Genomic DNA, 15,878 nt, shown 5'->3' on the forward strand with positions numbered 1-15,878 from the left:
GATTGAGATCATCGTGAATGGGATCTCAATCAACCGATGGGCTTGGGGTTGAAATGGGGTCTGTGAAAGAGGTCGGAGTCATGATCAGATGGTGGAGAGGATGATTAGGATCACAATTAAGGGGGCCTACAGTTCAGAGAGGGCCTGCGGGAGACCCAGAGTGAGGAGTGAATGGAGAAGATCAAGCACAGGAGCCCACGGTCTCAGTCTGGACCTTACAGTTCCCTATTAATTTTGAGGGGCTGCTTCTGCCTGAATGGCCCATGTCATACACAGGCCATGCCAGCAGACTTGTGGAAGCAGCATTCCAATGCACATCCAACAATACCATGAATGACCAGAGCCTCCACATCCTGGAGTACCTGGAAGCAATTTGGGAGACTTCAAGGACTAAGCAGTAAGCATGCATACAAATCTAGCTCTGCAGTCTATAGTTATTGATAGGCTTCTTGGCACATAGTGCACAAAAATATTCCTGCTAAACCAAGAACATTTCTTGGTCAATCACTTCATAAAAGTAGCCAAGATCAGTGAATGAGTCTTCAAATGCTGTGTCACTATCAAGTACATGGATAGCTTGAGTCACTGCTCAGTTTACCACATTTCAATCATCTCTCAGCAACAAGCTTTGTTAATCAGGAAAAAAAAACATAACATTCATGCGCTCAAACCCATCCTAAGCTTGCACATAACGAGTAGTTTACCCCTGCTGCCAGCCACACAGCCAGATCCTGACTCACTTCTCTCATTGAAGCAGAACGCATCTGGTTACTAGTGACTAACCATAAGAGGGAGAGTGTACCTGTATGTCCCTTTGATGATGACTATATCCTCACATCTCATCTCAACTTCAGCCCAAGACCTCTTCTGTTATACAGCTGTGGATACTATATGATGGTACACTTTATTCTTCCTCATTCTCCTCGATCCTCTGCCTCGTGCACTTGCTCTTCAGCCCCTGGCTGTATCTCTGAAAGGTTGTTTAAACAAGCAGCAGATGACCATAAATCTTGCACCAGTTCCTGACTACTGGCTGCCTCCTCCAGAAAGGTGCAGATAGAAAATTTATTGTTTCACCAGGCTAGTGATTTGAATGGCAACATTTTGTTGAATGTACACTGCCTTGAGTGCATTGTTTTAATTCAACAAAGACCAAATACGTTAATGTGGCAATTAGAAGCACAATATGCTTTGCCTGTGTTATGTGTTACTAATACCAGAGCTGTGTGATATGCCCAGAAGGTCAGGCTATAGATGGAGAGAGAGGAGAATTCCTGAGGTAAATGTGACCTCCTCACAAGTTTCATCCTCCCCCTCCTCCTCCTCAGTCTTCCAGCAGCTTGTACTGTGCTGTGCATCTCTATTTATCCCTACTTTTACTCAAAGTGGAAGGCCTTCTGACACACCCTTGTCCAGGAGCAACAGGTTTGTGAAGATTCCTTGATGTTGACAAAATGTCTGTCAGCACCTATTAGACCACTTCCCATAGTCTTTGCACTCAAAAATTATAGAAACCTAGCAACTGATATCAACCAACAACGAGCCTGTGAGCATCCAATGAGCCCTTTTAATAATGATTTTGGGGATGGAATGTCCACTTGTGTATGGTTGAGGGAGAGTTTCAGCAGAAATTGTTGAATGCTGTTTAAATGTCAGGAGAGAAAACTTAATAAGAAAAAAACTTTACAGGTCACTGTTATTTTCTGGAAATGATGGCAGAGTATGTTGTAGGTTGTTTTTTCAGTCTAGTTCAGTGTGAAAGGAATGTCACTCGTAGACTTGTAGTACTCTTCAAAACCATATCCTTGTACTTACACTAACCAGACTAGTTTCCTGTTGGTGATGTGACCCTTCTGTTGATGAGCTCATTCTGAATAAACCAAGCAGAATATCCTTTGCATTTCAAACCCCATCCCTCCTGCTTTGTACCAAATGTGGCTTCAAGTTGTTCCCAAAGTAAATGTTCCAAAGTTTGTTTAATTTTGTCTGTGCATGATTTTTTACTTACAAAAATAAATGGTATAAAAAAAGAATTGACAATAATGAATGAGAATGTATTATGGATCTTTGCTCACAAGTATGTCCTGGCATGAGGAAAAATGAAGTGCTAAAATGATTATTGGAGTCTTAAAACTGTAAAATCCACACATCCTGAACCTTGTTTTTGCCATTAGATTGCAAGGTTGAGAGTTCATTCTCTGCATTTTTCAATCTGTTTTGCAGTATGGTTCATGATTCATTTGTCTTCAGGAGTGCATGTATAGGAGCAATAACTATAAATCACTATAGTTCAACTAGCCACTCCCAAACGTTATATCTCTCAGCGTTTTACACCCTATCTGTCAATTTGCACAGGTGTAGATTGATATTTTTGAATGCCAAAGCAAAAATCACCTTAGAAGGTAAAGCGGCTGATTTCTGAGGCTTGCCACTGACACACAAAAAGTTAGAAAATTGTATGTTGTTGTGGATGAAACATGCCCATTTCTGGAATTAACATTATTCTGAACTAGGTGATCTGTCTCCATTGACCCTACCATGCTATTGTTGATTGGAACCCTCCTTTACCAGTATAGTATGCCTACCTTGTGGATGGAAATTGTGTCAGCTTTGAAAGTCTTGATTTCGGAGCATTAAACTGTGGGTTTAATTCCTGCTCCAGGGACTTGACCATATAATCCAGGCTGATACTGCAGCGTAGTATTGAGTCCTGTCAGAAATGCTGGCTTTTGGATGAGATATCATGAAGGATCCACTTACCTTTTATCTGCACATGAGGTATCATTTGAAGAAGAACATGGAAATTCTCCCAGGTATTCTGGACAATATTTATCTTGGACCTCTTGCTCCAGTTATTATTGATCTTGGCCTACATCTGAGGGCAAAATTAACACAACAGTACTTACTGTCGTGTCAGCTGTGTCTTGTTTGCCAGCACTTGGATCTTTGAATGAGAAGGTTATAGGTTCAAATCCTGCTCCAGAAATTTGAGCATGAAGTCTATGCTGATGCTCTAGGGGATCACTGAGCGAGTGTTAATAATGTTAAATGTAGATCCTGGCTAGTCTCCTAGCTGGATGAAATTGATCCCATGATACTATTTCAAAGAAGAGAAATGGAATTCCTCACAAATATTTATCTCTCACAGATAGTCGTTGAATCAGATTATCTGGTCATTATCATTTTGTTGTTCTTGGAACCTCCTGGTGCGCTTGTTGGCTCTTTAGTCTTCGAGATTACTACAGTGACCATGCAGCAGAAGTGGTTCTTTGCCTGGAAGCTCTTTCTAACTAAGTGAGTTTGTGAAGGTTTTATATAAATACATATCTTCATTTCACTTTAAAATTTGTGCTTAAATGTGATGACTTTTTTTGATTATTAATTTTATCAAGGTGAAGGATCTTTGGATCAGGGAATAGAATATTTACCATCGCAGTCATCCACTCCCTACACCAAACATCCTAAATCAGTTATTCTGTGCCTCAGAAACTCAGTTGTAATTTGGCCAGGATTTTATTGTATTCTTGCAGCCTAGCAACATCCGGCCTGTCACTTGATAATGGAATGAAGGGGTGAACTGTGGCCGTGCAGACTTAAACGTTGCACTATTGATTTCTTTGGCAATGAAGATTTTAAGTAAACAGTTACACCTGAGGAATGAGCGGTATTTTGATATTGGTAGGTCCAACACTTGTGTTAACATCCAAATTCCAGCATCACTTCCCATATTGATGTTGTTAGCTTCTGTTGGCCCTGTTGCTGGTGTTTTGAGGTTACCTACAACTACCAATGCACTAGAATATCACATGTGCACAACTGAGCTGACTAAAGCATCTCCACATGTTTCTGGAATCATGTGGAGATGCTTCTGTAGGCCTAAAAATAACCTCAGTGATCAACGATGTGAAGCTAGGATCGCCTGCAATGTCCCAGTTAAGCACTTCACCAAATACCCCACGTGGGTATTATCTGACTTCAACTAGCATGGATAGATATGGACTGCATCTAATCATGCTCAAACAGCATACTGCATTTGCAGCTCATGGAAAATCCACAACCCACTTACTTGGGAGGTTCTGACAGTATTTAACAAGAACAGCTGATGCCACTTAATGACCTGCTAACCTTGTAACAATTCATAAGATTTTGCTAGTTGTTCTTCAAATCCCATATGAATAAATGTTTATTTATTAATAAAGAATTAATAAACTACTTATTAATTCTTTTGTTTTATTCTCCCTGATTAAGTACCTTCAGATTATCACAGGTACTATTTGGTTCCTCAATCTTTGATGGATGAGCTGCTGGAGGAAGAGAAGCAGCAGCATCAGGTGATCCACAGTGGGGCCTATGCTGGGGCTGTGAGGTGGGTGCGCACAGAAGGCCTTTCCCTGCCTGGAGGCGAAGTAATGGTGGTGTTCGCAGCTAATGGTCAAGAATGATCCTCGCTCCAGCAGGCAACAGGTCCTGCAGCAGGATACCAGGCAGGTAAATAGGTTAGAGGGCATGTGCTGTGAGGAGAGGTTGGACAAACGATGGTTGTTTTCTCTAGAGCAGTGGAGGCTGAGGGGAGATCAGGTAGAAATTTATAAAATTACGAGAATCATAGATAGACAGTCGGTATCTTTTTCTCATGGTAGAAATGTCTAATACCAGAGGGCATGCATTTAAGGTGAGAGGGGGAAAGAAGATAGATGGGTCAGGTTTTTTTACACAGAAAGTGGTGGGTGCCTGGAGTGTGCTGTCAGGGCCTCTATGGTAGAGGTGTTCAAGAGACTCTTAGAAAGGGACATGACTACGCAGAGAATGGAGGGATATGGACCATCTGTAGGCAGAAGGGATTAGGTGTCATTAGTTTAATTAGTTTGGCAGAACGTTGTAGGCCAAAGGGCCTTTTTCTGTGCTGCAATGTCCTATGTTCTATGAATAACCTCCTGAATGGTGAGGGGTAAGGTAAGATAAGATATCTTTATTAGTCACATGTACATCGAAACACACAGTGAAATACATCTTTTGCGTAGAGTGTTCTGGGGGCAGTCCACAAGTGTCGCCACATTTCTGGCGCCAACATAACATGCCCACAACTTCCTAACCCATACGTCTTTGGAATGTGGGAGGAAACAGGAGCACCCGGAGGAAACCCACGTAGACTCAGGGAGAATATACAAACTCCTTATAGACAGTGGCTGGAATTGAAATGTCCCCTCCTGAGGTGCCAGGATGCCCAAGAAGATGACTCAACCTTTAGCCCCTGTGGACTAAATGAGAATCAAACCTCAGCATGTGATATGTGACACTGTGGGTGAACATCAGACATTAGGATGAAAAGTGTTAATCAGAAATATTGCATATTGTCTAATTGATTCTGTGAAGCAATTTGATGTCAGTGTGTTTGGTTTAATTGGAGCTGTGTGAAAGAGTAGCTACTTATCTGGGAAAACAACCTAACAATGTTGTTTACAAAAGTATAAAATGTGGAACTGTTAACCAAAGCTTGAGGTCTGGAATGGACAGCTATGGGGAAATGTAATAAAATGGGAAACAGTGGGAAATGCTGAGGTGAAAAGGTAGTAAACATAAGAGCTTGCATTTAGAAAGGAAAGGAATATGCTTTATCAAGGAAGGTTAATGTTTGCAGATGCTAATTGCATGGACATCCATAACAAAGAGATGTCAGCTGTGACAGGAGTGATATCTTAATGGGTAAATGAGAAACAGTAAGTTGCCTTTTATACTGACCTCCAGACAGTACTCTTTATAAAAATCCTTGATCCAACATTCTAACTGCACTGAGGGCATATGGCAATTTATTCAACACGAATTCAACAAAAATTTTCTGTCTGTCTATCCAGCATGTGAGGACACAGAATTTAAAACCCTCAGCTGCCATAGTGGGATTTGAATTTAAGTACTTTAAAATTCTGATAATCCAGCATGATCAGGGCTTTGGTGGTGCTGGATTAGCAGGTTTTCGGGACTGTTGGATGTTATTGTCCATAAGTCGAGGGATCGAGTTTAAGAGCCGCGAGGTAATGATGCAGCTCTATGAAACTCTGGTTAGACCACACTTAGAGTACTGTGTCCAGTTCTGGTCGCCTAATTATAGGGAGGATGTGGAAGTGTTGGAAAGGGTGCAGAGGAGATTTACCAGGATGCTACCTGGTTTAGAGAGTATGCATTATGAGGAGAGACTAAGGGAGCTAGGACTTTACTCTTTGGAGAGAAGGAGGATAAGAGGAGACATGATAGAGGTGTACAAAATATTAAGAGGAATAGATAGAGTGGACAGCCAGTGCCTCTTTTCCAGGGCACCAATGTTCAATACAAGAGAGCATGGCTTTAAAGTAATGGGTGGGAAATTCAAGAGATATATCAGAGGAAGGATTTTTACCCAGAGAGTGATTGGGGCATGGAATGCGCTGCCTGGGGCAGTGGTGGAGGCAGGTACATTTGTCCAATTCAAGAGATTACTAGATAAGCATATAGAGGAATTTAAAATAGAGGGATATGTGGGAGGAAGGGGTTAGATAGTCTTAGGTGAGGTTTAAAGGTTGGCACAACATTGTGGTTTGAAGGGCATGTATTGTGCTGTACTGTTCTATGTTCTATGTTCTGACACTCTTTCAATGATAATAAATCCCCCAGTGAAACAAGTGCATTGAAAGGGGATGCAGGAACCAGAGGCCCAGCAATTCGAAAGGGGGTGCAGGAACTAGATCCCCAGAGAGTGGAAAGGGCGAGTGGGACCCTGGACCGAGGTGAGTGGAAAGCGAGCATGGCAACCAAGGACCTGCTGTGTTGAAGGGAGCATGGAAAGTGGGGCCTTGGTGAGTTGAAAGTGAGTGTGGCAAACATTACCTGGTGGATAGTAGGTTACTGGAGTTTTACTGTATTAGGGTTATTAGTTCAGACTTCTGGATGATTAGTGTGGCAAATTAACCACTGCACCACCAATTCTTTGTTGAACCACAACTATATCTGGAACAACCATTCAGTATGCTACTCAATGTGTCAGGCTCTTCTTCCACAGCACAGCCAAGCACCCTCGTCTGACTTGTTGTGTTTCCTTTCATAATCAGACCTCAGTCTAATCAACGGAGCACTGTGACAGAGCTGTCAGCAGATGGGATAAAAAGAGAGAGGCAGTACCAGCAGATCATGAGTTGCACCAAGTCCTCCACAGAAATCTGAAGTTGCTCTTGAATCAGAGATCTTCCCAGTACGCTGTAAGTGTGGCTGTCACTTGGCAAAAGTGTTGTGCAGTGTCTTCTTACTGTTCAGGTTATGGTGTTGATCTTTTGCTGCATGAAGCCTGTCATCAATGAAAGAATAATTCATTTTTAAAAGAAAATACATGTTGTGCAATCATATCTGATTGAAGAAGTCTTGATCCCAAATTATATTCAAAGCTGTGGTGGATATTGTTTGGACCAACTCCCACTGTGCAATAACAAGCCAGCTGCTGCTTGCCCAGGCTCTTCATGCTCCTGCTTTTGATACAACTGGTCTTCCTCCAACTATTAACAAGAAATACAAGATTAACAAGGGAAAATTTCATAAACATGTGGTCTGTCTTGCTGGCTGGAGACATCTTGCTGTAACTCAATGCTAGATAAAAGGTTCACCATTTGATTGTAAAGAGGAAAATGGATGGTGTTGGTTGGAGGGAGGAGACCTTCTGGTTTACCTTTCATTCTGATGGATTAATTTAACATAGAGAGGTATCCTGTCGAAATTAAAATATTAAATACACCTGTAAATTCATTGGGGTGCAATCTTGGCAATCTTTGTAGCAGAGAATCTGTATTGGTTTTTTGTTCAACTCCATTCACTTAGGTTCTCCTTGCTCTTTAATAACCTCCAACCAATAAATACAAAAAAATCTCTTCTAAGCTGCAGCACAATAAGATACGGAAAACAAAACTGAACTGGCTTGTAAGGCTATACTCCCAAGGTGATGAAGTGAAATCAACACAGATATGTTGTGATATCGCTTGTGCAAAAGGAAATTCAGATGGAAGTGATCTGAGCAGGTAAATAGGTGGAATAAAACAAGAGTATTCATTTACAAGGCTCGTAAGGGTAAGCTGATTCAAGCACTGAAGCATATTTCATCTCATCTTATGGATAGTTTATTGTTAAGAAAGAACAATGATGATCACTTGATACCCATGTGGCCATCTCAATGATAGAAACTGTTAAAACTGATCTCACCTGTACACTTTGTACTTGGTTTCGTAGCCTTGGATTTAACTGCAGATCCCTGACTGCGGACTGCAGCAAAACCAGTTGATTGTGGTAGATGAAAATAATCCTACTGGACAGTGTCACAGATATTCGGTCTGCTGGCTTAAATTCTCACGTAGTGTGTGTGTGCAAATAAGTCATTATCTCTTTGGAAGTATATATGCTGAATTATAAACTGGCAACAAGGAAGGTAATTTCTATTCAGAATTGTTGAAGGATATTCATGATTCTTGCTTGGCAAGTTTTAGGTAAGCTTTACCATCAAAACTATAATATCATGAGGTATTCCTGCAAATACTTGCATTGGATCTTATTTGCTTAAGGCTAGCAATAGCGACAAGAGATAGTGGCATTGATATAAGAACATAAGAATGTAAGAAATAGGAGCAGGAATTGGCCATCTGGCCTGTCGACCCTGCTCCACCATTCAAGAAGGTCATGGCTGATCTGGTCGTGGACTCAGATCCACCTACCTACCTTTTCCGCATAACCCCTAATTCCCCTACTATGAAAAAATCTATCTGACTGTGTCTTAAATATACTTGATGAAGTAGCCTCCATTGCTTCCCTGGGCAGAGAATTCCACAGATTCATTACTCTCTGGGAGAAGCAATTTCTCCTCATCTCCGTCCTAAATCTATTCCCCTGAATCTTGAGGCTATGTCCCCTAGTTCTAGTCTCAGCTACCAGTGGAAAGAACCTTCCTGCTTCTATCTTATCTATCCCTTTCATAATTTTATATGTTTCTATAAGATCCCCTCTCATTCTTCTGAATTCCAGCGAGTATAGTCCCAGACGACTCAACCTCTCCTCATAGGCTAACCCCTTCATCTCCGGAATCAGCCTGGTGAATCTCCTCCGCACTGCCTCCAAAGCCAGTATATCTTTCCTCAAGTAAGGAGACAAGAACTGCACACAATACTCCAGGTGCGGCCTCACCAGTACCCTGTACAGTTGGAGCGTAACCTCCCTGCTCTTAAATTCAATCCCTCTAGCAATGAAGGCCAACATTCCATTTGCCTTCTTGATAACCTGTTGCACCTGCAAACCAACCTTTTGCAATTCATGCACTGGATTTATCACTGGACTACAATAAATTTTTGCCAGGAGACCACTGAAAGCCCAAGATGTGACCTGTGAACATGGAAACCAATATTTCTGAAGCATATGACACACTAAAATCTGTACAAAACAAAGCAAAAGATATCTTGTTTTGTGATCTTATGCAGAAACTGGAAGATTAACGTGAAATCATAGAAATGGCTGTAAGCTGTAAGTTTGGGAAATGAAGCCAGAACCAATTGAGATAATTAGTATTTAAATTGTTTCAATAAAGAATTTATCCTTTCATTGCAATTTTTGTGATGTTTTATGTTATACCTTAAACAATAGGTTCATGAGAGGACTGGTAGATGAATGAATTCTATCAATGTTGATGAGCACTTAAAACTTTAAATGCAAACTTGAATATAAGATTACTGTGTCAATGAAAATTGCATCAAAGAATGTGAGAAAATTTCATCCATCACAACCAATTGGTATTCAGTTGTGGACTGCAGACCACAGACATCTGCAGTAAAATTTAAGGCTATAAAGTCAAGCACAAATTGTACTGGTGAGACCATTCTGGTTCATTTCTATCATTGAAATGGCCATCATTTAACACATTATTGTCAGTTTAGAACAGCCAGGTGTTTCAGTTTCCCAAAGAAAAGTTATGTTTTGTTATGGACTCAGTGAAAGTCCCTTTAAGATAGAGAGTGTGTGTGTATGTGTGTGTGGGGCGTGCTTACGTCAATAGAAGATAAAGGACGTAATGACGTTGTTGAAGAAGAAGAAGAAGAGAGAGAGAGAAGGGAGAGAGACACCAGCCTGCTTGTTTTTCTCTATCGATGGATGAGAAACAATAACTGTGTTTGCCACTGAAATCCATGTATGGAAGTTGGAAGTAATCCGGTGGAGTTCACTTTGTTGCTGACCTGTAGAAGGAAACAGGTATTTGTGTGTGGACGACCACGGTTCGGATGCTTTTCGGGGTGAGCAAGTCACTACCGAGTAAACACTGAAGTGTCGTTTGGGTTCCATCGTGGAACATTTGGATTTCGTATGTACTCTCTCTATGTTTTTCTACATCTACATCTTATCTTCAGACAACGGTGGTTGTTGAAGAAGCCCTTGCTCATGTTTCACCTTATGGCTTGCGGAACTGAACTTTAAGAACCATTCAGGAACTGGGAGGTTTGGACTTTGTCACACACACACACACGAAGAGTTTAGTTTTGGGGTTAACGTTCGAGGTTTAACATTCTTGAATTCTAACATACTAACATTTTTACTTTTATTTTACGTATTATCATAAGTAGTGATTAATAAAATAGTTTTTAACACTGAATCATGCTCAGTGTGTTTCTTTCGTTGCTGGTTCGTGACAAAATTGGGGGCTCGTCCGGGATAGTTCCCAAGGTTAACGAGTGTCGTCTGGGATCGTTTCCCAGATTGACAAGATTTGTTCGGGGTTCAATCCAAAGATTTTTGAGGGAGGTCTGATAAATTCTTTTTAATTGGCTTGTGTGTGTGGAAACCAGCAGCAATGGATATTAAGGCATTTTTGGAGTCACCAACCCAGAAGGGATTGGAGGTGGCGAAAAAGGATGATTTGATAAAGATTGCTACAAGGCTAAACCTTACAGAAGTAAAGCAGTCTATGAGAAAGGCAGATATTCAGAGACTGATAGCTGGCCATTATGTGGAAAAGAAGGTGTTTGAGAAGGAAGTGTTAAAACAGTTTCCTGGCAGTGAAATAGCAATTTCTGAGGCACAGGTGCAGCTGGCAAAGATAGAAGCTGAACGAGAACAAACCCAGTTAAAGATAGAAGCTGAACGAGAGCAAAAGAGATTAGAAGCTGAACGAGAACAAAAGAGATTAGAGGCCGAACAAGAACAGACCCAGTTAAAGATAGAGGCCGAACAAAAGCTAACTCAGATGAAGATAGAGGCTGATCTAGCAATGAAGCAGATGGAATTGAAGAGGATGGAGCTGGATAGTGAGGAGAAGGAGAAACAGAGGCAGCATGAGTTACAAATGAAGCAAGAGAGAGTTTGGAATCTGATTCTGATGATGGTTTTTCAGCCAGCAGGGAGGTTCGATTAGTCCCTCCGTTTGAAGAAGATCAGGTTGATCAGTATTTCCAACATTTTGAAAAGGTTGCTGTGAGTTCAAACTGGCCAAGGAAAGGATGGACTCTTATGGTACAGAGTGTGATTAAAGGTAAAGCTCAAAAAGCTTATTCTGCTTTGTCTGTTGAGGATGCAGCTGATTATACCAAGGTAAAACAAGCTATTTTGAAGGCCTATGAATTGGTCCCTGAGGCTTATAGACAAAAATTCAGAGACTTGAGGAAATCTGCAGATCAGACTTATATGGAATTTGCCAATGGAAAGAGAATATGTTTTGAACGATGGTGCCTGGCTAAAAATGTAGAGGGGGATTACGATAAATTGACAGAATTGATACTGGTGGAAGACTTTAAAAGATGTGTTCCAGCTGAATTAACAACATATTTAAATGAAAAGGCAGTGGAAACTTTACAAGAAACTGCTAGGTTGGCAGATGATTATGCTTTAACCCATAAATCCAAATGGGGACAACCTAAAACCTTTCAAAAGAGTTACAAAGACAATCCAGGTAAACCGGAGATTAAATTGGGAGGTAATCAAAAAGGAAAGGATGAAAAGAAGCCAGGGCTGGAGAAACCTGTTGAGCGTACTTGTTATTACTGTAGGAAACCTGGCCACGTGATATCTAATTGTGCCCTTTTGAAGAAAAAGAAGGAAGCTGGGCCCAATGCTTGCTTTCAGGCAATTAAAAATCGAAAAGGTTTAGGAGATGCTGTTAAAGATCAGTCCTTGCAAGAGGTAAAAGCGGAAGAGTTGGAGGAGGTGAGACAGGAATTCCGTTCTTATGTATCAGAGGGTTTTGTTTCACTGAATGATGAGTCACCCCAGGTGCCAGTGAAAATTCTTAGAGATACTGGGGCTAGTCAATCTCTCTTGCTGGACAGTGTTTTAAATTTTGGTGAAGAAAGTGACACTGGTGAAGTAAATCTAATACGAGGCGTTACAGGTGAGACCATGTCTGTCCCTTTTCACAGGGTGATTTTAAAGTCAAAGTTCATAGAAGGACCAGTCGAGATAGGGATAAGACCTAGTTTGCCAGTGGAAGGAGTTTCTTTGTTATTGGGAAATGACCTTGCAGATGGAGAAAGTGATCCTGTGGTACGGTTAACAACCAAACCAAGGATTGATGAGTCTGAGAATGATTCAGATGTTTACCCATCATGTGCGGTGACTCGAACTAGAGCTAAAGAATTAGCCAAGACAGACAGTCCGGTGCAGTCTGATGTAGTTCCTTGTGACAGTCCTAAACAGGAAGAAAATTTTGATGCCTTATCTGAGACTTTTCTGTCTTCACTGGAGGATCAACATCCTTATAGTGAGCCTGAATTTAAAGATTTGTCTTTGTCGAGGAAGGATTTTATGGTGGAACAGACAAAGGACCCTGAATTGACAGAATTGAAAGAAAAAGCACTCTCATGTGAGGAGATTGAAAAAGTGCCAACTGGATATTATGTCAAAAATGGAGTGTTAAGGAGGAAATGGAGACCTCCCCATGTCCAAAAATTTAAAACTCGGTTGGAGAGAGTCTGCCAGCTAGCGAGAGAGAATCTGAAAACAAGCCAGATAAGAATGAAGACATATTTTGATAGACGTGCTCGGCCTAGGACATTCGCAGTGGGGCAAAAGGTGTTGGTATTTTTCCCTAGCCAAAATAATCCCTTGCAAGCTCGCTTTTCTGGACCCTATGTTATTGAATCTCGAGTGACTGATCTAACATATATAATCAAAACACCAGATAGACGCAAGAAAACACAACTCTGTCACGTAAACATGCTAAAACCTTATTATGAGAGGGATTCAGTTGTGGCCTTGGTGGATGGTGAAAAGGTTGTTTCTAGAATGCCTGATGTTGATGTTGAGGAAGGCCAATTTAGACCAAATATTGTTCCATCGAAACTGAAAAACCAAAATATCATGGAGAACCTTGAAACGAAGTTGGACCATTTACAAGTTTCACAAAAACAACAGATGAGAGAATTAATTTTAAAATTTAAAAATCTGTTCCCAGATGTTCCAAACAGAACATCGATAATTACCCATGATGTTGATGTTGGGGATGCAAAACCAATCAAACAACACCCATATCGAATGAATGTGGAAAAAAGTAAACTTGTTGATCAGGAAATCAAATACATGTTGGAAAATGATATTATTAGACATTCTACTTCAAATTGGAGTTCGCCCTGTGTTATTGTACCTAAACCTGATGGAACTGTTAGATTTTGCACAGATTACAGGAAAGTGAATGCTGTAACAAAGTCAGATGCTTACCCTATTCCTAGAGTGGATGATTGCATAGACAGAGTGGGAAAGGCAAAATTTCTTACAAAGATTGACCTATTAAAAGGGTACTGGTGTGTTCCATTAACAGATAGAGGAAGGGAAATTTCAGCCTTTGTAACCCCTTCTGGATTGTATGAATACAATGTTTTGCCATTTGGAATGAAAAATGCTCCGGCAACATTTCAAAGAATGATTAATTCAGTGATTCATGGGTTAAAACATACAGATGCCTACATTGACGACTTAGTGACTGGGAATGATACTTGGGAAGATCACATCTCTGCGTTAGAAAGGTTGTTTGAAAGACTTTCCAAGGCTAACCTTACAGTTAACTTGGCTAAGAGTGAATTTGGCCATGCCACTGTGACGTATCTTGGTTATGTTGTAGGTCAAGGCAAGCAAGCTCCTGTTCAGGCAAAAGTTCAAGCAATATCTGAGTTCCCTATTCCCACAGGTACGAGGACTGTTAGAAGATTTTTGGGAATGGTTGGATATTACCGAAAATTTTGTAAAAATTTTGCTGATATTGCTCTTCCCCTAACTAATCTTCTGAAGAAGGGAGTAAAGTTTGTCTGGACAGATTCTTGTCAAGAAGCATTTGATAAGCTGAAAGCAATTTTATGCTACCATCCTGTGCTCAAAACACCTGACTTTGAAAAGCCATTTTCATTAGCAGTAGATGCCAGTGATGAAGCTGCAGGAGCTGTGTTGTTGCAGAAGGGTGACCTTGATGATATTGACCATCCTGTAGCTTACTTTTCAAAGAAATTTAATGAGCATCAAAAGAATTATTCCACCATAGAGAAAGAATTACTGTCGCTTGTTTTAGCCTTGCAACATTTCAGTGTATATGTTTGCACCACTCAGAAACCATTGACTGTGTATACAGATCATAACCCATTGGTGTTTCTGAGCCGAGTCAAAAACAAGAACAGAAGGCTGTTAAACTGGAGTTTAATTTTGCAAGAGTTTGATCTCATGATAACTCACATTAAAGGCAAAGATAATGTGATTGCTGATTGTCTTTCCCGATGTTAAATGGGAAACATGTATCTGTACTAATCTGATAGTCTGTAGTTGTGTAGCATGATAATTATTAACATTACTAACTCTATGCGCGGTTAAAATTTTCTTGGGAAAATTTTTTTTTTTAGGTGGGAGGTGTTATGGACTCAGTGAAAGTCCCTTTAAGATAGAGAGTGTGTGTGTATGTGTGTGTGGGGCGTGCTTACGTCAATAGAAGATAAAGGACGTAATGACGTTGTTGAAGAAGAAGAAGAAGAGAGAGAGAGAAGGGAGAGAGACACCAGCCTGCTTGTTTTTCTCTATCGATGGATGAGAAACAATAACTGTGTTTGCCACTGAAATCCATGTATGGAAGTTGGAAGTAATCCGGTGGAGTTCACTTTGTTGCTGACCTGTAGAAGGAAACAGGTATTTGTGTGTGGACGACCACGGTTCGGATGCTTTTCGGGGTGAGCAAGTCACTACCGAGTAAACACTGAAGTGTCGTTTGGGTTCCATCGTGGAACATTTGGATTTCGTATGTACTCTCTCTATGTTTTTCTACATCTACATCTTATCTTCAGACAACGGTGGTTGTTGAAGAAGCCCTTGCTCATGTTTCACCTTATGGCTTGCGGAACTGAACTTTAAGAACCATTCAGGAACTGGGAGGTTTGGACTTTGTCACACACACACACACGAAGAGTTTAGTTTTGGGGTTAACGTTCGAGGTTTAACATTCTTGAATTCTAACATACTAACATTTTTACTTTTATTTTACGTATTATCATAAGTAGTGATTAATAAAATAGTTTTTAACACTGAATCATGCTCAGTGTGTTTCTTTTGTTGCTGGTTCGTGACAGTTTTCACAGACTGCAGAGCTGAGACAGAGACAAGCAACTGAAGCAATTTCAGTGTTAATTCGAAACAACCTGGTGGACTTCATAAATTGGAAATTCATTCAGAAAATGAGGAACTGGGATTGTAAGGCATCTACAGGCAATAACAGCCACAAGCCGAGTTTGAGTTTTGAGTAATTTTGAGGAAATGGCCTTCATCTATGAGAGTTGTTTCTATTCTTCTGATGACAACAATAACTTTCATTCGCATAGTACCATTAACATAGAAGGGCCTAATAATAGAAGTGCAGACTAAGAAATTGA

The 15,878-nt window shown here is 40.6% G+C and overlaps 1 protein-coding gene across 1 annotated transcript in view; it reads left to right on the forward strand.

Moving 5' to 3' along the window:
* Window positions 1–11,682, forward strand: part of LOC127579985 (involucrin-like) — a 513,761-nt gene extending 502,079 nt beyond the window's left edge. The window contains exon 2 of the mRNA XM_052033109.1: window positions 10,711–11,682. Within this exon, the coding sequence (XP_051889069.1) occupies window positions 10,838–11,398 (561 nt within the window). The 5' untranslated portion in view covers window positions 10,711–10,837 and the 3' untranslated portion in view covers window positions 11,399–11,682. The remainder of the gene's footprint in view (window positions 1–10,710) is intronic.
* Window positions 11,683–15,878: the final 4,196 nt, after the last annotated feature.

Source organism: Pristis pectinata, chromosome 2, assembly GCF_009764475.1.
Source record: "Pristis pectinata isolate sPriPec2 chromosome 2, sPriPec2.1.pri, whole genome shotgun sequence".
Classification (NCBI taxonomy): domain Eukaryota; kingdom Metazoa; phylum Chordata; class Chondrichthyes; order Rhinopristiformes; family Pristidae; genus Pristis; species Pristis pectinata.